The following is a 24,813-nucleotide window of genomic DNA, read 5'->3' as shown; positions in this document are numbered from 1 at the left end:
CATTGCATAAATAATTTAGCAATTATTAAATATATATACATATGTGTATACAGTATATATATACATGCATGTCTATACATGTAATACCCATGTATATATACACACATGTATGTGCATATATATATATATACACACACCTATATATCAATGTATCTATATATTCTTTTTCTTCCTTCCAGAGAAGGGGAGCAAATGACTGTCAGATGGTCATAGGTCCCAATTTAGAAATGGTATAAACTTCTGAGTAGCTTTGGAACTTTTTCATCTAATTCTTAATATCTAGAGACAACTAATGTGGTTTCTTTTTCCTTCCATACCCATTCCTGACCTTGTTCAAGTATAGGATCATTCTTTTACAATGTAACTAGAATCACATCTGATGGGATGCCCTGTATTAGTTTATTACCAACAACTTAGTGATTTAACACAAATTTATGATCTCATAATTTCCATGGGTCAGAAGAGACAGGCACAGTTAATTGCATCCTCTGCTCAGGGTCTCACCAGGCTGCAAAGTGTTGACTGGGGCTGTGATGTCATCTGAGGCTTGGGGCTTCTTCCTAGCTCACTGGTTATTGGCAGAATTCAGCTCCCTGGGGTTGTAGGACTGCCATGCTCAGCTTCTGGAGGATGCCCCTCTCCATGGGCAGTTAGTTCACCATGTGGCTGTTTGCTTTTTCCAGACAAGCATGAGGGTATCTGCCTCACTAGGAATGTCTCCCTCCAGCCTGCTGAAATAGAGTCTTATCAAATGTACCCTAATCAAAATAGTGACTACCCCAACATATTCACAAACCTGCCCACATTCCAGGATCATCCCATGTGACCAGGTGTCAAGAATCTTGGGGGGCCACTGAAGAATTCTGCCTACCATTATCTCATGACTTGAATTTGTATTCTACTAATGGGTAGTAGCAAATTCCCACCTTTATTTTTAGTACTTTACATATTACATATTTTTTGCTTTACATATTATAATGCTTTTTTCTAATAAAATTTTAAAATTAAATATTATTTTCAGTAGGAACTAACCCACTCCACATTCCCATTCTCATTTTCAGAGTTTCCCAGGATCATGTCATACACTTTTCACTCAACAATAGCTTAAGGAAAAAAAAAAAAAGAAAGATTTTATAGCATTATTTTACTATAGAAAAAGGGAAAACAGAGTTTTAGGAAAAACAGAAGAAGAAAAGAGATGGTTTGCCTATGCTGAAAAGAGTTGTAATGTAGTCGGGAAAGAAGATATAATCACATAAGTTGAATACCAATAAAATATTTAAATGGGGGTTGAAACCAACCATGAAAGTCAAGTCACAAGGCTGTAAATTGTTAATTGTCAAATTAATCCTAGGGAGATTCAGAGGAGAGTGGTTGGATAATTTATTGTGGTGACACAAGCTACCCTTAACTTTAGTGTCTTAAAACAATAGTGTTCTTACATCTCACAATTGTGTGGGTCAGGAGTACAGGCAGGGCTCAGCTGGACAATTCTTCTGCTTCAAGGAGCATCACGTGGCACTCAGCAGGCCTTGTCTGAGGCTCCAAGAAGGGTCCCTCACAAAACTAGAACACCTTACTGCCCCTCAGCCCCCCTTTCTACATGGCACCTCATCCTTCTAGGCCCCCCATGTAGTTTGGGCTTCTCACAGCATGGTGATCTCAAGGTAGTCATACTTCTTTCCTGGCAGCTGTCTTGTAAGACAAGAAGGAAGGAAATGGACACTCTTGTCGTCTGGATCCGGAAGTAACACAGTGTTACTTCAGCGATATTCAATATGTCAACAGGAGTCACCCAGCTCAAGGGGAGGAAATACAGGACCCTCTTTCTTCTTCAACATACCTCATGATGAGGACAGTGTCAAAGCAGATGTGGCCATATTTAATTCACCATGGAGGGAAAGGTCAATCTGGACCAGAAAGGTCAGAAAAAGCTGTACATGGAAGGTAGTATATAAATTGGTTTTAAAGGATACGGATCATTTGAAAAAAATGGACTGGGGATAAGGCTAAAAAATATTAAACATATAAATATAAACCAGTACTAATGGGGAAAACTTTCAAAATGCTTAGCAAAACAAGAATTAAATTTCTTCCTCAATTTATTTCGCTCTAACAGCAAAAGAGAAGTGGAAACTTGCCTCAACCTGGCAAGTCACTTTTTTCTGTTCATAAACACGTTGATCTGACTGGGAAGATAATTTTTCCTTAAGTGAGATCAGCTTATTTGAAGAAAGGTGAATTTGAGCGTAAGGATTTTATTGGAGTAATTGGGGAAGGTCAGTCAGAGTCCAGTTTGTTTTGAGAAGTGCCTAACTGTTAAAACTCTCCAAAGACATAGGGAAATGCTTGTAGTTAGTCTTGAGACAGGATGCAGGGCAGGAAGACAGGGGTGTGACTTAGCGACAAGTGATCAGGCAGTTTGGGTTTAGCAAGTCCGCTGAAGGTCTTAAGAGGGTCATGATGTAAAATGTTTAGTCCTTCAGGGTCTCTCATAAGGCTTTGTTCAGAAAGGTTTAATCATTATAGCCATAATTTTCTGACTGAGACGAGGCTTTCCTTAGATTTGTAGTTCATAGATAAATAGCTCTCTAGGGGTGTGTGTGTGTGTGTGTGTGTGTGTGTGTGTGTGTGCGCGCGCGCGCACGCGCGCATGCGGGCACTCCTTGCAATACAAGAAATGAACACATTGCCTGGCACTTGGTGGAAATTTAATATTGCTTAACGAACTGTATTATTCATGTTCTCTCGATACAAATTGAAATAATCTACATTTTCCCTCAAAGTTTTGCCTGTGTAACATTAAACTGGAAACAGGAATATTTTAAAAATACACACCAATTAAAAATCATTCCTGTATGAGGTGAGCATAGCTCTTGTCTTGCACTTCAATTTTCAAAGTTCGTATCTAACATTTTCTTTCAATCCTTTTTTTGACACTGATATATTTTGAATTTATGACTATCAAACCTGACATTGCAAAGACAAAGGCAGAGGGAACAAACGCATGAGAAATACTTTTAAAATATATCTTTTAATGTGTTATAACAGCCTGGAGAATTATCACATCTTACTACTCCTTTATGTGGTAATTAGATTCCTCCTACCCTCTCCGATAAAGCAGTAGCTTTTAGCTGTTTTATTTTATTTGGTCGGGAGCACTGAAAAATTCCAAGCTACAGTAAGGGATAACATCTTAAACGGTGTTGGAGTTTGACAAAGGTCTACAGGCTTGTGCATTTTACACAGTTATCTACTTTCCGTAGTTTTGTTTCTTGAGCTCTAAGTGGCTTCTCGGAAACTGCTAGGTTAAGCAAACAAAAGAAAAAGGAAAACAGACTGCGGGACTCTTGAGACTCTGAAACCGTAATCTAGAGCGAACCGGTTAAGCCTTCAGAGACCGGAGAGGAGGCTGTGTGCGATTGGTAGGCAGAGCAAAGACATTAGTCCAGGATGCCGGGCAGCTGGATAGCGCCTTCCACCAGCGCACACATAAGCCTTCTTAACCCAGAATGGCCGGGGGAGCTGAAACGCGTTCCCACCCTCTGTCCCACTAAAGTAAATAAGTGAACCTTGCTTCAGATGAACTGCAAAGGACAGTCTGCAGATATATCTATAGATATATAAATATTAGGAGTTTCGACCTCTCTCCCAGGAGATGGGCTAGGCGCCACCTGCCAGCGTCTTCAGCTATCTCCCTCCCTGACCTGCTGGGGCGGAGAGGAGGCGGGGGAGGATGCGGCGCGGGGGTGGCCACCGCACATCCGGGCGCTCCTGCAGCCGGCCGCTGGCTGCATAATTGATGGAGGGCCGGGCGCAGCTCTGGGTGTGCTGCTGGCGCGGTCAGAGTGTCTCAGGGGAGGAGGGCAGGGCGGCCGGCCCCTCCCACTCCGCCTTTTCTCGAGTGTCCTGCCCCCGGGCCTGGCAGCGGGCGCCGGGCCGCCGGCGAGTGTGCGCAGCGACTCCGGGCACCGACGGCGGTGGGTGCGCGAGGACCGCGGCGGACCTTCTGGCGCCATGCCCTCCCTCCCCAGTCTGCGGGGGCCCCGGGCGCCGCCCCTGCCGCTGCTCCTCCTGTGTCTCCTCGCCCCGGTGCGCCGGAGCTCGGAGGACGGCCGTACCCCAGGTGTGATGGTTTCTGGGCCAAGGAGGGGGCGGAGAGCGCGCGGGGATGCTGGCTACCGCGGGTGGGGAACGGCGTCCGCCTCCTCCCGTTTGCCACACTAGGGTTATCTAAACTGGCCGAGAGGCCGGTGCGGTTCGGGCTCCTCCGCTGGAACGAACAGCGCCCTACGAGACGGGGTCGTGGGTTAGTAGGGCAGTGTCTGGGTGTTCCTAGGAAAAGGGCGTGAGGGTACGGGCAGTAACAAGGCAGCGACTTGGCCTCTGCTAAAGTGGCAGGATTTCTGAAAGCCACATTTCCCAAGGCCCTTCACTTAAATCGATAGTGAGGCTTAAATATCCCCTCCTCCCTTCCTGGCAGGTGGGTTGGCTTTGATGATGTTTTTTAGAGCTGAGCTGAAATAACACAACAACAACAAAACAAAGCCCCACGACTTAAGGATAATAATGTGTGTATCTTCTTTTCTACCTTGGTCTTTGAAAACAAAGACCACGGGTTTTTCTTTGTTTGTATTTGTGGTTGTATTATTAAGACACTGAAAGAGGGATTTTGGTGCAAAGCATCAGGGAAACGAACACCAGATTTGCCATTTTAGCTTCACCTGTTTATAATTACTTTTTATGGTGAAAGTATTCCATCTAACGTACTTTCTAATGCGAGTTCCTGTGTTATAGATTTCAAAGTATTAGAGGCTGATTAGGATAACAGACCATCTCCAAGTTTGCAAATATTGCCCATCAGTAACTAAAATCAGGATATTATTCTGCACAAGATTTCGAACCTTTAATAGGAATTCATTTTTTATGAGCTTATAGCATGTAGATTTTTTGTAACATACTTTGAAGATGGAAAGATAATCAAATAATAAGATTACTCATTTTTAAATAAATGTCCTTTAACAGGCCTAGCTGTTAACAACTTGGACAGAACATTTTGGGTTGCCTCAGTTTCTAAATTTCCTCACCCCGCTTTGCAGCCACCTTTCTCTTTTTCATTCACACCACTTATGAAGAATGGTCAAGGACGTTTTCTACACCCTGGGCTATCCCTGATTCACCTATCATTCACCTGAGAGTACTACACTTCTGAGGACCAACGCATTCTAGGTGTGTCCTAGAACTTTGGTTCTCGAGTTGGCTGTATGTTGGAATTACCAGCGAGCATTAAAAATGCTGATAAGTGGATCCTGCCCTCAAAAATTCTGATTCAGTTGGCCTGGGATTCAGCCTACACGTGAGGAGTTTTAAAAGCTCCCATGTGATTTTAATCATATGATCCTAAGCAGGTTGAAAACCACTGCTTTGAAATGATATGGCCTAGAGAGTGCACTGTTGGATAGGTATTCCATTGGTATCAGGGAGTCAGGTTTAAATTGACACTTAGAGCAGACTTCCAAAGAGAAAAGTAGGAAACAAATGAAGGTGGGATAAATTAACAAATAAAGTTTTAAATAAATAGAATGATGTATATATGTACGGCAGATGTCTGTGTGTGTATGTAGCACAAGTCCTGTCCTTTAAGCTCCACTTAAGCTAAAATTATGGAAGAATGTGACATATAAAAGGCATGAAGTTACTTAACATTTCATTTCAAGGCAGAATTAAAACTTGTGAGGCAGCCTCATCTCACTTTATAGATACTGTATCGATCTCGGTGAGGTTCAGCTTCCTCCTTGCTAAAGACCATTGTGAAGTTTACTGGCTATTTTTTACCTAGGTGCTTTTGAACTACTTGGACGTAGGTGTTCTATAAACCTAAGATTTGGGGCCAAATTTTAAAAATAAAAATGTTTATCATTTTTTATCATAAATGTATCATATCTACTATGTAACAACTGTGTGCCAGGCATTGCACCATATAGTTTATAGCTCTATGGGTTAGTTTTTATTATCCCTGACTTTCAGATGAGGAAATTGGAATTTAGAGAAGCTAAATAGTTGCCTAAGTACAAATGATTAAGCAGTAGAGCAGGAAATTTAGCATGTTCAGTCCGATTCCAAATACTGTGTTCTTAAACTCAGTTGTCTCTCTGAGATGAGTGGGTATGTTTATGAAAGTTTGGAATCACTGACAGCAGAGTGTGGATACAAATGCTAGATTTGGGTTGTAGGGCTTCCTGACTCAGTTTGAGTCCTGGAATAAAGTTGGCACAAGGACTCCCCTTAACTCTTTTAGACTGTTTTAATTAAATAAGAAATGTAGAATATCTTCATGCAGGAGAAATATTACATAAATGGGAATATTTAAAAATCATTATTATTACTCTTATGGGGGAACAAATTGAAGGAAAGGGTCATGCTTATCTTTTGAAAAATGTTTGCAGGGGAGTCATTTGAAAGGATCATTTTTAACTTCTAAAGGATGTTGCTTACATGCTTCCTTGATCAATGCCTCCTTCCTTTCTAGAGACACACAGAGCAACTGCCCGGTAGTAAATATTTGTTGGAACAAATATTCGAGTACCTACATATGCCTTACATTGTTAGTCTATATCTAAGCAGAAAACTTTAGCAGTTTTTACCTTTCATGGCATTTAAACTTTAAAGGAACGGATGGGATATAAGCCTGTCTTTAATAGGGTTATATCTGAGGCATCAAAATTTTGACCCTAAATTACCATCACATTTGAAATTACATTATATACACTTTTGTTAAGAATTAGTTCAACTGGCTCTTCCTCGTCCTGGTCTTTTATCCCCACCTCTCATCCCCATCTCCTTCCCTTCCTTCTGGGAATGAGTCCTGTAGTCATTAGGTGGGGAAATGCGGAAGCATCTCCCCTGTTGAAGGGACCCAAACTGTTTCAGATCAGGGAATTAGAAGCTGAGCCCAGTCAGGATGGCATCCGTAGGAGGGCAGCCCCGTGTAGAGTGTTGGAGCCGAAGCACATGAGGTGGGCGTTCCTGCAGAAGGGTGGTCTGGCGAGAGGCCTCAGCGCTGAGCAGAGTGACAAGGGCTTCTACGCAGCTATGGCATGCAGGTCTGATCCTGATCACAGGATGGAGGTAAAGCATGCAGGAGCAGACAGTGCAGGATGCTGGAGCCTAAGTGGGTGAGGAAGACATCTCTTTGGGGCCAACAGGAGATTAGTTGGGGGATTGATCAAATAAGTAGAGCTGGTGAGGATAACAGAATCTAGGTTTTTCTCTAGAGAAGAAGGAAATAAACGGGGAAAACTAAAATGAACCTTGTGGTGTTGGACTGCAATTGGCAGCATTAGCGTGAATTCGTGACTTTAAATATCTATCTCTATCCATGTCTTATGTGTATATATATCTATATAAATAGATGCATAAATATAAACGTGTATGTGTAAATATATGTATAATGCATATATGTGTCATATATATTGACAGGTGATCCCTGAACACAAAGGTTAATCTATGTATAATTTATAGTCAGCCTTCTGTATCAGTGCATCGGAGGATTGAACCAACCATGGACCATGCAGTAACGTAGTATTTACTCTTGAAAAAAATATGCGTATAAGTGGACCCTTGAAGTTCAAACCCTCATTGTTCAAGGGCCAACTGTATATATGTATGTGTATTATACCCATTATATATATGTTGTGTGTGTGTGTATGAATATGTACACATGTATTCTTAGGTCTGCCCACTGCGATGGAGCAGTGATGAACATACTTAGCACCCAAATCTTGACTCTAAATACATTTTTTTTTTCACTAATAATAACTTGGACTTTTTATAGAAATGGCTGATATCAGGACTGGAGTGGGGAAAGGATAGGATAAGCCTGGAACATCTTATGCCAGAAAGCAGTGAAGTGTTCAAAGAATAATGGGTGATGTCAAAAGGATACAGAAGCCAAAATGAAGTGGGTACGAATGGACAAATAGAGCGTGAAAGTAAATAATAATACTAATGGACTAGTATCCATATGCACTGAATAATGTCCATTGAATTATATAGGTATTCATGAGTACATACTGAACTTAATTAATTAAATGAGTCAATTGAAAGTTTGATGAGGCACAAAATATTATATAGTTTCAAAGTAACTTCCCACAAAATTGGCATTAATGAAAAGGGAGAAAGAATAACTTCTAAGAGGAGAAGCCTGGCAGACACCACTTTAATCAAATGATCAGAGTGTAAATCAGTAAAGAAAGAAATAAAATTGTGTGTCATCTGATAGGATGCAGTGAGAAGAACACAACATCTCCTCTGTGATTTTCCTGCCAAAGATGTCTACTCTGAATGTAATAGTATTACAACTTAACTATCCTGGAACTTTCATAAGCATCAAGGTCATAAAAGTCAGGAGAGACTAAAGCTGTTTAGAGTGAAGAGAATAGAGGGACATGGCTCATGACAGCTCATGTGATCCTGAGCTGAAACCTTTGACTAAAAAAGAACATTATAAAGACTTTTGTTGAAACTTAGATAAGATGTGGGATGAGATGATAGTGCATAAATGCTAATTTCCTGATTTTAACAGCAGTATTGGGGTGAAGTGGACTATGTCCTTTGTAGGAAATAATGTTGTAATGTTTCCGAGGTCGAATGGGTCATCAGGTGACCAACTTGTTCCCCAGTGGTTCAGGGGAAACATTCTTTACTCTGTACGGAAAACTTTTCTGTTAGTTTGAGATTGCTTGAAAAGCAAAAAGAATTTCAACTCTGAGAAAGCTTGAATTAACAAACTACAAGGATAGCTGAGAAATAGTCATCAGTTTATGTAATTAGGTACGATTTTCCAAAGGAGTATTTGCCCTTAAACAGATACAGATTGTAAGTGTTGAGGCTGTCTGTCCTAGATTGTAATCTTTTCAAGTTACTTTTGTATAGCTGGCCTCACATATTTCACAATATTAGGTGAACCTCGGAAATAAACAACTTAGGACACACACATTGACATAGAAGGAAAAAAACCTCACAACGGTTTACTAAAATTAAACTCTCTACTCCTAATAAAACATAGTCACTATTCATGCACAACAAAATATCTCAAATAATATATTGTTAGTATAGAATTAATAGATGTTATATTTAAAAATGGTGTTTCTCTTTTAATTGAAAATAATATTTTTCTGGTATTTTTAAAGTTACTGTGGTCATATCATTACTGATGTATCCCTACTCTCAAGATAGAATCTTTTTTACTATTGCCTTATAATTATATAGTTCTGAGATCCTGAAAGAGAATTTAGATGTCTCATCTGATTGATCTTGAAGCCCAGAGTGCTTTTGTGATGTAGCCAAGAGCCTGGAGCTAGCTAACAGCTGTAACTGGTTTCCTAGTTTGCATTTTAAAACTCCATCCAGCACTTGGTGCCTCTTTGGGAAAGGTCCTCAAAATAGGTAGGGCTGCAAATGTTCATGCTTTAAAATATCTGCACCTAACCCATGTAAAACAGGACCTCAGGGCTATAGGGCCACTTGAAGATTTTTAAAAATCATCACTTTGAGGAATGAGGGTTGAAGATGTACCTGTTTTGAAATCAGGATTTCTCAACTTTGGCATTATTGACATTTTGGGCTGGATAATTCTCTGCTATGGGGGGCTGTCCTGTAGAATGCTTAGCAGCCTCACTGGCCTCTACCTTTGTAGTGGGTGAGTTGTGTCACCCCCCAAAAGATGTTCAAGTCCTGACGCTTGGTATCTGTGAAAGTGACCTTATTTGAGAGTAGGGTCTTTGCAGATGTAATCAAGGTAAAATGAGGTCATGTTACATGAGGTCATGTTACATTAGGATAGACCCTTAACCCAATGACTGTGTCTTTATGAAAGAAGTGAGAGGGAGATTTGGATCTAGAGACACAGACACACAGAGGGAAGATGGATGTGTAAAAATGGAGCCAGAGATTGGAGTGACGGATCTACAAACCAGGGAATGCCAAGGATTGCTGGCAACCAGCAGAAGCTAGGAAGAGGCAGGAACAATTCTTACTTGGCACCTTTAGAGGGAGCAAGGCCCTGCACCTTGATTTCAGGCTTCTAGCCTCTAGAACTCTGAGCGAATAAACTTCTGTTGTTTTAAGTCACCGTATTTGTGGTAATTTGGTATGGCAACACTACGAAACTAATATAACCTACCAGGTACAAGTAGTAACCTCCAAGTTGTGATAACCTGAATGTCTCCAGACATTGTTAAATATCCCCTGGGCAGGGTGCAGGGAAGAAGAGAATCACCTCTAGTTGAGAACCATTAAACAAAATCTAAGTCCTATAAAAGAATAACCTAGTGGGTGAAACATTTAAAAAACCCACAGTCTCTAGAAAGAGCAGAAATCCTAGTTTTATTTGGCTTAAGTTTCACTGTTAAAATATCTTAATGACCCAGGTGGAGGTAGTTTGAAACATTAGTTTCCACACTGCCCTTCAAAATATATTTTATTGCAAAAATCATATTTTAAAGAAAAGGTCAATTTATTTGCATTTCTATGTGACCAAGTTTTAAAAATAGTTTTACAAGGCTGTGTAAAAGTACACATTGCTTTTGTCATTAGGCTTTTTAATTGTTCTTTAATTTTTTTTAAACTAATCTAAAAATGACCTTCTTGTCCAATAGTTCCCATGTATATAAAAAAATATGAGTTCCCTATCTAGACTGTTACCTGTCCCTGACTTAGAAAGTCTGACTTATAAATGTCCCCATCAGGAATTTATTTTCTTGCCAAAACTTCTTTCCTCTTCTTTTCTTGACAAACTCTCTCTGGGGTATAGTGTCTAGGAATCAAGGTAGCCATATTCCCCTTCTCTTCTTTTACTACTGCCGCTAGGGACAGGGGATAGGGATCCTATATTCCTAGAGCCCAGCGGTAGAACTCTAAATGTAGTATTGGTAATTAGATATTTTAATGCTATAGTTCAGCTATATCATGGCTTAAATGGCTTTTACAATTTGGTGTGGGATCTCATGGTTATGTATAATGATAGTGTTGCTTCCACGGGGAAATATATTCTGAGTTTGAAACCTCTGTTTTATAATATATGTTATCCATTCCTAGGCTGTGTTTCTGTCATTGGGTTGCACATTTATATTGCTATTTATCAGAACGCTAAAACTAAGACTTATTAAAATAATTTTAATTATACATGTTGATAGCAATCAATACATTATGTGGATGAGAGAGAGAAAGGCAGGGAATGGTATTTATCCTAATAACTGTTTCTTATACCTTTCTTTAAATGATGTCCAGACCCTTCCAAGATTTTAAAATATAAGAGATTTGCGGGGGGTATGTTAGAGAAAATGCTTTTTTTTTTTTTAATTAATTAATTAATTCATTTATGGCTGTGTTGGGTCTTCATTTCTGTGCAAGGGCTTTCTTTAGTTGTGGCAAGCGGGGGCCACTCTTCATCGCGGTGCGCAGGCCTCTCACTGTCGCGGCCTCTGTTGTTGCAGAGCACAGGCTCCGGATGCGCAGGCTCAGCGGCCATGGCGCACGGGCCCAGTTGCTCCGCGGTATGTGGTATCCTCCCATACCAGGGCTCGAACCCGTGTCCCCTGTATTGGCAGGCAGACTCTGAACCACTGCGCCACCAGGGAAGCCCCAAAATGCTTATTCTTAAACAGAGGTATAGTTGAACTGATTTTCTGACTTAAATAAAAGCAAATCTTAAAACCCAATGCAGTTTTTTAGTGTTTATCTTTTTTTTTCTTCCCAATTTACTTCAATTTAATAGGGCCCCATTTAAACTAGTGAAAATGTTACCTTAATATTAAATAGAAATTATAGCATGTTTATTTCATTTAAAATGTTAATAGCATAAATTATAAACCCTTCTAGGAATGTTTGTTTTAAAATGTAATATGTTAAAGATATCTAAGTGGAGATCATTTTGCAATTTCCCATGAAACAATATAGGTGAAAATTAGAATGTTACACAGTTCTTTGATGCAACACCCTCATGCCCCATCGCCCAAGTAGAGGGAGAAAAATCTTTTAATCTCTGTCACAACTACTAAAAGCTACTCTTTTATGCTGGCATTTTGGCCACTACCTGTAAAAGAATGCTGAGTGGAAAATTTCCAGCAATGATTAATAGAGGAGTGAGTATGATAACTTAAGGAATGCGTGTTATGATCTTGGCACCATCACTCAATATTATCCAGCTTTTCTGATCCTCCCTTCTCTATGAAATGAAACCCCAAGTAACAAGTCATTGGCAGAACGTGGACCAGGATACAAATCCCTGACTCTCCATTCTGTACTTCTTTTTGTGACTCAGCCTAATCCTTTCAGGGAAATATTCAAACCACATCTGCCTGAATCTCCTGCCAATTTCCTTTGAACACTAACATCAGCTGCCTCAGCCTCCTGCCAGCTGTCCTCCTACTGAAAGCAGTAAGGTTTACATTCTCACTTTTTTGATTAAAAAATATCTTGGCTAAACAATGAACTTCTCACTTTAATATTCTAACACCTTCTGCAGACTGCCCTGCTCTTGTACTCCAGACTCTTAGAGGAACTTTTCCCAAGACAAAAATCACAACAGTTATACATGCCCTTTTGCACTTGGGGCTTCTTCAGTGGAGTCTGGAGCCTGATCATGAATGCTTTAAAGGCAATAGGAAGTTAGGATACAGGTGGTGGCTGGATTATAGATGTCTGTTTGTATTTTTAATATATGAGTTGGCAACTGGAAGTGGTCACAACAGTTACTATATTCTGGAACTATCCAAATTTTCCTACTCTTGAAGCTTGGTTTTTCCTTTTCCTCCTATTCCTTCAACTTTCATAAGCTTATATTTTGCCCAAGCCAAGCCTAGACCCCTTTTCTCTCCTTGTTCTAATGTAGGTCCTAGGGGGACCCATCCATCCACATCCTGTTGATGCAAAATGGGAAGATAACCCCAGCCTCAGAGCTCATCTCCTTGGCATTATCTCCAGCTCTAGTCTACCTCCAGAGTCCTTCAAAGATGTAAATCACACTTCATACTCTGTAGCTCACATACCAACTTGTATACACCACATAGGCTAGTTACAGTCAATACTATAAATGGGTGCGACTCTGACATTTTAATGACTCTCAGTCACAAGTTGTGGGCCTAAACCAACATTATTATGATCCATGCAGCCCTCCAGGAACTAAATTTACTCAGCTTCATATTCCTTACTGGCATCAAGCATGTATGCTGTATGTGTTCACGTATTTAAGTGAAATGAGAATCAGAATGACAGCATTTTTTCAGCTTACGTCATCCTTACTATTGCTGATACTGTGACTAAGAATAATGATAATGATAATAATAATAGTCAGACCATCTCAAAAGGGTTATGAGCTTGTTTCGGGGATAAAAAGTGTGGTGAAGATCTTCATGATGGCATTCTGCTCTGCAATAGGCTAGGCCAAGAAAAAAGGTCTCCCTAGCAAAGGAAGCAAAGATATCAAAGCTTATGTTTGCAAGCTTCACAGAACAGATGATAGAGTAGAACAGTTCTTTCTTTCCCATCTGCTGTTCCCAGATGCTGCTCCCTCCTGGCTTCCTGCAACCTGTAAGTGAGCTATGCCCAATAATAGAAAAAAAGAATTTTCATATTGATAGATGACTTTTTGGCAATGTGCGTGTGTGCTTGAGAGAGAGTGACAGAGAAAGAGAATAGGAATGAATGAATATTAGGTGTGGGTGGAGGAGAAGTTTTGTATTCCTGACAGGCTAGTGAGAAACTCAGGGCGTATTTTCCTAAATAATCACTGTCAGAGGGTGGTATGATTTAGGTATGTTATTTGTTAAAGGATTATTTTATGGGAAAGTGCATCCCACCTTCCAAGACTGTATTAGAAGTGATAAAAGCTCTGGAATATGGCTAATTGGAGAGCTAGGTTCTGCGAGGTAGGTTTTTTTATTAGGCAATATTGAAAAGCTGTGTGTAAGCTGAAGCAACAAAAATGATCACTTGCTTTGATAACATTTTTCATACATATAAGAAAAGTAAAGAACTAGAAATCTAATCTTGCACTAGGAATAACTTTCTGAGCACAGTATTAAAAATGTGGTGTAAAAAAGGCCCAGGTTTAATTTAAAGTGAATGAAGGGTCTTAAGAATGCAGCCAAGTTTACAATAGTGAGCCTTTCTCCTCTGACTTGTTTGGTAAAGTTGGGGTAGTTTTCGTGGGAGGTAAGGTCTGTGTCCTAAAGTCAAAAAAACAGTAGCTAGTGTTAAAAAAAAAAAAAAGAATCTTTGAGGAGAGTGGGACAGGTGGAAATGGAAACCTTGTTTCTTTGATGAATGTTTTTGAAAGAAGACATAAGTGACAGAAAAATGGAAAGTTGGTTTGGTAGAGGACACACTGGACCGTCACCATAGCTGGAAAACAGAGCAGCATAGACTCTCCCTGTCCATCCATTTATGTTCTCTGTCCTCTAGCGCCTGGTGCACTCTCTCTTATTCCTTTTTTATGCCCTTTATTTTGGTCTCTCTGTCCCTTTTTGTGCTCTCATCTTCTCTCTGCCTTTCTATGTCCTTTTTCTCCCCTGGCACTCTTATCTAATTTCTCCATATCTTCATTTATGTTTTATAAAGAAACTATGAATTTTAGGATAAGGAAAGGTTTTTTTTTTAAAGCCATTTGATGTAATCAATAGGGATTTTTCAGTAAGAAAAGAACATAGAAAAATTGGAAATTTTGTTATACTTAATAGCTCAGTGTGTTTCTGAATGTCTGTGGAGCGTGTAAGACCTAGTGAATCAGAGCTTTCTGAAAACATTATTTTTCATTAATAGTATACAATATACCATTTTAGCTGCTGTGAACTAGCTTTTAGACAGTCACTTAACCTTGATAATAATATGTAATCACATGTTCTTATTCTTACAGCTGCATCTTTCACAAGCCTACCTGTCCGGGAAGAAATGATGGCAAAATACTCTAACCTTTCCTTGGAGAGTCATAACATATCACTGACTGGTAAGTGTATTGTGTTTCAAATAATATAATGCCAGATAATTTTTCATTTTTAATTAAGCTACTGTATGAATTATGAAGTACTAAAGCCTGCCAGACTGGCAGGAGAGACACACCAGTACCTTATACAGTCATAATACAGTGTGATGGGGTCCCGTGCGACCAGGCTGACGTGCCCTGTGTGAGGGAGGAGGCAGCCTTTCCAGGCATGGGGGTTAAATGCTCTCTAGAAGGAGGGCACCTGGGACGAGAGGAGGGCTCATTTTGATGTGCAGATGCTCTTCGGTTTTCATCACACCTTGCTGGTACATCTGTTCAAACCACTGTTCACTGAGAGGAGAATTCATGTATCTGCTGGAAGGCCTTTAGGCAAAAAATTAAAGATGTTATCTATGACTGCTATGGAAAATCAAGCGAAGAATCCTGACATAAAACTCAAGTCTGCTTTCTCTTTTCACAGTTTTGGATTCCAATATTTTAAAAGTAATCTCAGAGTTCTTTAAATGAGCAAGAGTAGTTATCTGTTTTAGCAACAATATCAAAAGTATAATTAGAATTTTAATCCTATTTTTTAAGTCACTAATAAGTTTCATCCAATTATATGTCCAGGCTTTAACTGTCCTCTAGTTTAAGAACGGTTTCTCTATTTCTGTTTAATATGAATTAAAGGTGTGCCCCTCCCCCCAGTCTGATACCAGTGGAATATTTGCAGTGAGTTTTCTGGTAGGAGAACATTTTTATGACTTTGTGCAACCCCTGTTTGTTCCCAGATGTCCCCATCCTAGTATTTGGAGCTTATTCCTACTTGTAAAAAGTAATTACAACACTCCTGTGTTGCTACTTCTTCTTTTACTTTTTGCACGTTCTAGTTGTTGGTTTCCTTTGTTAGGATGGAATGTTTCAAGAGAGATTTATGTGAAAACATAAGTTTGCAAATCCTTTGATTGGCCTGGTAATGCTGGCAGCAGCACACCCCTCACTTATCCTGTGTAGCTGGAGCCTGGGAAAAAAAGGGTCAGGTGCCCAAAGGGAGAGCAAAAATTGGGCTTTTTAGTTGATGTCAGGTTGGTTATTTACTTAACCCGTTTGGAGGGTTTCACTCCTAACCACTCTTTTATTCTGGTACCAGTATTCCTACAGTATTCATGAGAGCAGGTGTTCACAATTGTCCATCACTCACCTTCAGCTTTGGCCTGATCAAACTTTAGTCAGGCTTTTCTCTTCCTCCCAGACCCCTGAACTTGGCATGCCCCAAGTCTGAGCAAGCAGTAAATGCATGACCACAGCCCAATCGTGCTGTCTGCTTCTACCCAACAGTTGCCTCATTTCTTCTCAAAAGTTCCTGCTAGCCTGCTTACCCCTCCCTATAAAAGTCTTTTTCTATTTGACAGTGAGATACTTGTAGATCCAAAGCTTGGAGCATTTTTCCCTATTGCAATAGACTTCTGGAATAAAGTCTCTCCTTATTTAAGTCTAGGTTTGTTTTTATGTGACAAAAGAAAAGATTTGACATTAATTTCGAAACACAGGATCTCTGAACCGTGACCCTTGTTGTTCTGTTTGCCTTCCCATCAAGAAGTTTGGTCTTAGGAACTGCCTTTATTGCAATATAGAATTTAAATCTGAAGACATACTTATGCTTATTAGGAACCATAGGCTTTCTTCTTATTGTTACCATCAGGATTTTTAATCTACTTCATAAATAGAATGTTTTCATATTTTGTCATATCATTGTTTACTTGAATTGTGCTTAACATTTCTGTGTTGTTACTTATTTTCTCTTCCCCTCTGGCCATTTTAGAAGTTGATCTCTCTGTTGGGATAAAAATTTTTTTTTACAGAGATGCAAATGTAGTACATTAGTTGCAGATTCTGGACCAGCATGACAACTTTTGGCCCAGTTCATAGCACATTTCCTCAAAGATGCTTGAGACTGGGAAACAGGTCCTGTGCCTTGGAGAGTGAAAAACATGACCTTTGGTTCATGAAAGCCTAATTGTTTACTTGTTTTATGTTTTAAAAATACTGCTAATCATTTACTTAACAGACATATGGTATCGACTATGTACCATGTATGTATTTCTACATATAACTTAGTTTAAACCTCCTAAGAACCCTAAGCAATGGGTACTATTACTATTTGCAACTTGCAGATGAGGAAAAAGAGGCACAAAGAGATCAAGTGAACTGACCGTGGTCACAGGTGGTAAGTTGGGTGTTTGATTTTGAACCCAGACTGTCTGACACCAGGTGCCACGCTATTAGCCACGCTATTAACCATCATACTTTGCAGCCTTTCTTAATGCCCAGTTACTCATTTCTTTCAGCAGTGTTATTAATACAATTATACCTATTTTAAGGAAACTTAGATTCGCTATGAGACTATGGAAAGAAGTTTCAAAAACAATGAAAACAAAGGTATTTTGATTGCCCTTTGCTAAATAGGTTTGTCTTGGAAATTGCATTTGCCGAGATGATGGATATCTTTGTAAAAGTATAATTGACTTCACTAAGCATGAAGTGTTTTTTTCTTTTTTTTCCAGTTGTCTGATGTCACTGTGTTTCAAAAATTGATCTTTTAATAATGGACTATTTTAACATGACTGTGCTAGGTTTCCCAATGTCAATATTCAGAAGTCATTGTATTATAGCAATTAGAGTATTTCTTTATTGTTTTATTTTTTTCTTTCTCTGTGCATATTATAGTGTTTGGTGCCTCCATTAGTGTGTTATAGTTTAACCCAAGAGGTTAAAACCAAAGCATCAGCTGGCAGCTTTCTTGACTACCCTGGTAATGTTGGCATAGGCTCTCCCCACGGGCACATTTTATTTATCATTTTGAGATGTGAGCAGCTGGCCTGGCAAGGACCTCGTGAGACAGGGAGGTAGACAAAGCAGGCATTGGAGCTACAGATACATATATTAAGGCATGGAGTAAAATTTGGGAAGATTAGTCAAGGTCAGGAAAGGCAGCTATGTTCCTTAGACCAGCTAGACAAGAAGTTGTATTAGGACCATTCAGATTCCTGGTTCAAGTGCCTGGTCAATCAAATTGAAAAAAGAAAAGAAGCGAGAGTCCCTTACATTTGGCTGCTCAGACACTTTGTTGCAGGGAAGATCCCAGAATGACTCCAATGAGGTGCGCATGTTTAGGATGTTTCTCAGAAGCAGACCACCAGTTATCAAATCTTATGTAGACTGTAGATGTACAGAAGAAAAAAAATGTGAATCCTAATATACACAGAGAGTGAAAGAGAAGGTAGAAGAGGGATTGCCCATAGTAACACAATTGGTAGTGGCTGTTAGCAACTTTTGTTTTACACTAGGGTTTCTCATTAGCATAAATATTGACACTTTGGGTTGGATAACTCTTTGTTGCTGGAGTTGGGGGGAGCATGTTCAGGGCATTGTAGGATGTTTAGCAGCATCCTTGGCCTCTACCCACTAGATCTGAGTTTGTTTAAATTTTTTTCTATTGTAAACCATGAGCAATGAACACTTCTACATATCTCTTTCTGGGCATGGTTGTGTGTGTTCCTCTAGAATAATTGCCACAAGTAGAATTGCTGAATTAGAAACTATGCACATTTTAATTTTAATACATACTTGCAAACTGCCCTCCAAAGTAGCCTGACAATTTACCCCTTCCCCCTATCTGCATATTTGAGTATAATTTTCTCTAGATCCTGACCAACCTTGATAGTATTAAACTCTTCGCTTTTCTGAGTGTGAAAAACTGTACTATTATTGTTTTAATTTGCATCCTGGAGTTAGACATACTTATATCTGTGTATGTTTATCTGTTAATACCCTTTATTCATTTTTCTATTGGGCTTATAAATTCTTCAATTTATGTAAATGAGACAGCTATACATTTTGAGTACTAATCTGTACTTTTTATAAAAGTTGCAAATGTTCTTTCTTGTCTTTAAAATTTTACATGGTGTTTTTTATTGTGTAGAAATTTCATTTACACATTTCTCCTAATATTTTCATAGGAGTTCTTAATAGGAGTTTTTAACCTTCAGTTTTTAAACCATTTAAAATATGGTTTTACGTATTGTGTGCGACAGAGCACTAACTTTATTACTATTTTATATAGATAGCTAATGTCCCAACACCCTTTACTGAACAGTTCTTTTTCCTACTGCTGTGAAGTAGCACACTAATCATATTCCAAATTCCCATATGCTATTCTGTGTCTCTGCTGTTTCAATGTTTTTCAAACTTTTTATAGTGCTACACTAAGGAACAACTTACCTTGTAAACTGATGCACTACCATGCATGCACCCACACGTCAAGCTACACCCACACCTAATAGATGTGTTACACTTGATAATTTCTCTTTCCTTACAACCCATTAAAAAACAAATCTGGTGGTAACTACCAAATTGATTTCCTGATCCACTAATAGTTTCCAACTTGCTTCTGAAAAATTCTGCTTATTTATTCCATTAATTTTCTAGGTGTTTTCTAGCAGCACTAACAAATATTAATTTTTGAAACATTATACTTTATACTTTTGTTCTTTTTTTTTTTTTTTTTTGCGGTACGCGGGCCTCTCACTGTTGTGGCCTCTCCCGTTGCGGAGCACAGGCTCCGGATGCGCAGGCTCAGCGGCCATGGCTCACAGGCCCAGCCGCTCCGCGGCATGTGGGATCTTCCCGGACCAGGGCACGAACCCGTGTCCCCTGCATCGGCAGGCGGACTCTCAACCACTGCGCCACCAGGGAAGCCCCTGTTCTTTTTTAAAAAGATAACTTTTCCTATTTCCTGGACTTTTACTCTTTCATGTGGGTTTTTTGTTTGTAATCAAGTTCCATAAAAAATACTTTTTGGATTTTGACTGATTTTTCACTGAATCTATAGATTAATTTGGGGGAGAATTAGTATTTTTATGATACTCTATTATCATCTGTGATGATTTAGATCTCATTTGACTTAGGTTATCTATTATAGTTAAAATTTTCCATATATATATAATTTTTAATAAACACTATATAATTAAGATGTACAACATGACTATATGGATATATATATTACTACAGTCAAGCAAACTAATTAACATACCATCTCACAGTTATCATTTTTTGTATGTGTAGAATGCACTTGAAATCTACTGTCTTAGCATATTTCCAGTGTTCAGTACAGTATTAACATGACATACAGCAGGTGTTAATCATATTTCTCATATTGTACATTACATCCCTAGTACTTATTTATCTTGTAACTGGAAGTTTGTACCTTTTGGCCACCATCCAGTTTCCCTTCCCCTCACCCCTGCCTCTGGTAACCACAGATCTGATCTCTTTTTCTATGAGTTTGTTTTTGAAGTATAATTGATTCCACAACACTATGTTAGTTCCTGGAGCACATTTTAGTGATTAGATATTGCTATATATTTCAAAATGATCACCACTATAAGTATAGCTAAGTCTATACCATCTGTCACCAAATATGTTACATTATTATTGGCTATATTCCCAACACTGTACATTTCACATTTGTGACTTATTCATTTTGTAACTAGAAGTTTATACCTCCTAATCTCCCTCACCTATTTCTCTCAACCCTATACCCACCTCCCCTCTGGCAGCCACCTGTTTGTTCTCTGTATCTGTGACTCTGTTTCTGTTTGGTTATGTTTGTTCATTTGTTTTTTAGATTCCACATATAGGTGAAATCATACAGTAATTATCTTTCTCTGTCTGACTTATTTCAGTTTGCATAATACCCTCTAGGTCATTCATGTTGTTGCAAATGGCAAGATTTCATTCTTTTTTTATGGCTGAGTAATATTCCATTGTGTGTGTGTGTGTGTGTGTGTGTGTGTGTGTGTGTGTGTGTACACCATATCTTCTTTATCCATTTATCTATTAATGGGCACTTAGGTTACTTCCATATCTTGGCAATTGTAAATAATGCTGCAGTGGACATAGGGGTACGTATATCTTTTTGAATTAGTGTTTTTGTTTTCTTCGGATAGATACCCAGGAGTGGAATTGCTGGATCGTATGGTAATTCTAATTTTTTGAGAAACTTCCATAGTGTTTTCTGTAAGGGCTGCACCAATTCACATTCCCACCAATAGTGCACAAGGGTTCCCTTTTCTCCACATCCTTACCGGTACTTGCTATTTGTTGTCTTTTTGGCAATAGCCATTCTGACAGGTGTGAGGTGCTATCTCATTGTGCTTTTGATTTGCATTTCTCTGATGATTAGTGATGTTGAGCATCTTTTCACATGCTTGTTGGCCATCTGTATGTCTCTCTGGAAGAATGTCTGTTCAGGTCCTCTGCCCATTTTTTAATCAGGTTGCTTGTGTTTTTTTTAGAAGATGTTGGGGGTAGGAGTTTATTAATTAATTAATTAATTTTTGCTGTGTTGGGTCTTCATTTCTGTGCGAGGGCTTTCTCTAGTTGTGGCAAGCGGGGGCCACTCTTCATCACGGTGCGCTGGGCTCTCACTGTCGTGGCCTCTCTTGTTGCGGAGCACAGGCTCCAGACGCGCAGGCTCAGTAGTTGTGGCTCACGGGCCTAGTTGCTCCGTGGCATGTGGGATCCTCCCAGACCAGGGCTCCAACCCGTGTCCCCTGCGTTAGCAGGCAGATTCTCAACCACTGCACCACCAGGGAAGCCCCTGTTTGTGTTTTTTATGTTAAGAAAGGTCCATATACTTTTTTTTTTAACATCTTTATTCGAGTATAACTGCTTTACAATTATGTGTTAGTTTCTGCTTTACAACAAAGTGAATCAGTTATACATATACATATATCCCCATATCTCTTCCCTCTTGCATCTCCCTCCCTCGCACCCTCCCTATCCCACCCCTCTAGGTGGTCACAAAGCACCGAGCTGATCTCCCTGTGCTATGCGGCTGCTTCCCACTAGCTATCTATTTTACATTTGGTAGTGTATATATGTCCATGCCACTCTCTTTGTCCCAGCTTACCCTTAAATTTTTAAGAGAGTATTTAGACAGAGGTAAATTACTGTATGATTTAAAGAACATTCTTTTTAAAAGTGTAGTTCAGAAACCGAGCAAATGGGTATGGTCTTGGAAATATCGATGTCATGGATGTTTTTATAACATTCTAAAACAGCAGAAATGCATTGCAGTTGTGGAGTTTTGGGGAAGTTGAAACATTGTCCACTGAGTTAAATGGACACATTAGTTTTCTGGCTAACCAAAAAATATTTTAGTATTAGGGATAAAACTTTCTACGTATTTTTGATGCTTGTGATTTCCTGACAGGAAGGAAATCAGGCTGCAAAAGCATCAGCAAAGTATAAAAAACAGTGAGATAACAATTAGGGCTTGGAGGATGGCTTGGCAAGAAGAAAGGTTACATTGCGGTTTTAATAGAAGCATTTAGTTGAAAATATGAATGTTTAAAATATGTTGATCAAGGAAAAAATATTTTTTCTTTTTCATTTATTTTGTATCTCTATGAAGTGATGGATGGTCCCTAAACTTACTGTGGTAATCATTTCATAAGGTATGTAAATCACAACATTATTCTGTACACCTTAAACTTATATAGTGCTGTATGCCAATTATATCTTAAACTGGAAGAGAAAAATTTTTTTAAATTAAAAAAAGTTGATCACATCATCTATCATCACATTGCTAAATTATAAATTTGTTTCATCTTCTTTTAATGTTTTCTTTCATTTAAAACCTTGGTTCAGTAGTTTGAAAGTGATGAAGTTAATTTCACTGTCATGAGCATTTCATATCTTTGAGAGTTGGTTGTGAGAATCTGGACTCAGTCACACCTAAATTTGAGATTCTCTTCTGTTATTATCTTGATGCATGGTTTTGGGCAAGATAGTCGACCTCTCTTTGCCTCAATTTTCTCATCTATGAAATAGTGATGAGAATAATGGTACTTACCCCGCAGAACTTCTGTGAAGATTAAATGATATAATCAATGTATAACTTTTAGCAACATACGTGATAACTTTTGTTATACTACCCAAATGAGAAATGGTGATAGGGAGGAAGTGTGTAATTATTCAGCAATTACTATATTACTAATACTTTTCTTATGATAGTTCATTTAATCCTTTCTACTATCTTATGAAATATGTATTGTCCCATTTTATAAATGGGGAAACTGAGATGTTCAATATAAATATACTTTGTTTTGCCCTGTAAGTAACCTCAGGCACAGAGCCCCTGACATTGGGCTGCTCTCTTGTGAAATGGGGTAATAATTCATATTCTAACTTAGGAGGCTCCAGTGAACCACATCACCAAGAAGAGCACAGTGCCCTGGAATCACCTTCTGGAATGTTAATATCTCTATACTGTTTCCTGCTAGGGGTGATAATGCAGCTACATCTCCCTGCCAGTTCTCCCCAGGAAAGTTTGTCATCAGCCTCACGAGGTGCCAAAGAAATAATGCAAGAGTCAAACAGCCTTTTCTGGGTGCTCTGACTGCCGGAGCCTCTTACAGCTCCATGCCCTGGAGCGAGGCCTGGGCCTCCTCGTTCTGAGCAGGGGAACCCTGCACGAGTTAGACTTGGGTTGAGCAGCATCCAGCAGGAATCAGCTCAGCTCAGACCTAGGGAGGAGACTCACAGACGTCTACAAAGATTTTATTCCTAAAGCAGAGTTTTGCCAGATGTGAGAGTCTTTTGTAGAGTTGAGTGATGGTCCACCTACCACGTGTCCTAGGCATTTTGACCTCCTGAGGCCTCTTCTTTATTTATAAGCTAAGCTTTCCTTTCATACACAAAGCAGGAAGATAAACCAAACCAGTTCAGTCTTCAAAGGAGGCATGCAGTACCAAAAAAAGGCTGTAACTACTATGAGCAGAGACTGCCAAAATGCAGACCCCTCCATATGCGTGGAATCGTGCAGTGTTTGTCCTTCTCTGGATGCCTTATTTCATTGGGCCTGGTGTCCTTGGGGTTCATCCATGTTGTGGCATATTGCCAAATGAATTTCCTCCTTTTTAAAGGATGAGGGATGTTCCATTGTTTGTATACACCACATTGTTTTTGTCCATTCATCCACTGACGTTTGGGTTGTTTCCACGTCTTGGCTATTGTGACATGATGTATCTAAAACAGTCAAATTCACAGAAGCAAAGAATAGAGTGGTGGTTGCCAGGGGTTGGGGAGGGGTGGGAAATGGGGAGGTATTAGTCAAATGTCTAAGTTTCAGTTAAGCAAGGTGAGTAAGTTCTAGAGAGCTACTGTACAACATTGTGCCTACAGATAAGAGGGTAGGTCTTGTGTTACTACCACGAATTAAAAACAAAAAAACAGTATACCTTTTTTGGCAAATTAAAGGTACCTAATCAGAGTAGAATAATAATCTGGTTTTACTTTAGAAGGACAACTTTGGTGTTGTTAAAAAAAACATGTAGAGGAGGAGAAACTGTAGCCAAGAGAAGTTAGAAAGTCATTTTTCTCATCCTGGTGAAAGGTAATGAAGGTGTAGGGGAGGAAAAAGTTTTCCTTGACCCTCTTAGGGTCCCTAACTGGGTCTGAAAATTAAACTGACAAACATAGTTTAACAGGATTAAAGCATACAAATTAATTTAAGTTTTATGTGACACAGCATCCTTCATAAGGAGAGGAGGACCCAAAGAAACAGTTAAATCTGAGTATTTTTATGCTAGGCTTGATGAAGAGTGGAGAGTCGTGGGAGAATATGATAGATCAGAGAGTATGAGATAAGTGTAATAAACTGGGGGAAATTTAGCAAATCCTATTTGTTAGAATTCTCTATGTGTCCCTTTGTCTGTGGAGATAAGGATGCTCCTTTCCCCCAGCTATAGAGAAGGCACCTCTCCCAT

General features: G+C 39.2%; 1 protein-coding gene across 1 annotated transcript in view; it reads left to right on the top strand.

Annotated features, from left to right (window-relative positions):
* The first annotated feature begins 3,802 nt into the window (after positions 1 to 3,802).
* The window catches only part of EMB (embigin), a 40,866-nt gene continuing 19,855 nt past the window's right edge, over positions 3,803 to 24,813 (top strand). Inside the window, exons 1-2 of the mRNA XM_029215837.1 lie at positions 3,803 to 4,126; positions 14,915 to 15,004. Coding sequence (XP_029071670.1) covers positions 4,018 to 4,126; positions 14,915 to 15,004 — 199 coding nt within the window. The 5' untranslated portion in view covers positions 3,803 to 4,017. The remainder of the gene's footprint in view (positions 4,127 to 14,914; positions 15,005 to 24,813) is intronic.

Source organism: Monodon monoceros, unplaced genomic scaffold (genome assembly GCF_005190385.1).
Source record: "Monodon monoceros isolate NGI ecotype Baffin Bay Population unplaced genomic scaffold, NGI_Narwhal_1 Super_Scaffold_12, whole genome shotgun sequence".
NCBI classification, from domain to species: domain Eukaryota; kingdom Metazoa; phylum Chordata; class Mammalia; order Artiodactyla; family Monodontidae; genus Monodon; species Monodon monoceros.
This window is presented reverse-complemented; position numbering and strand designations above follow the sequence as displayed.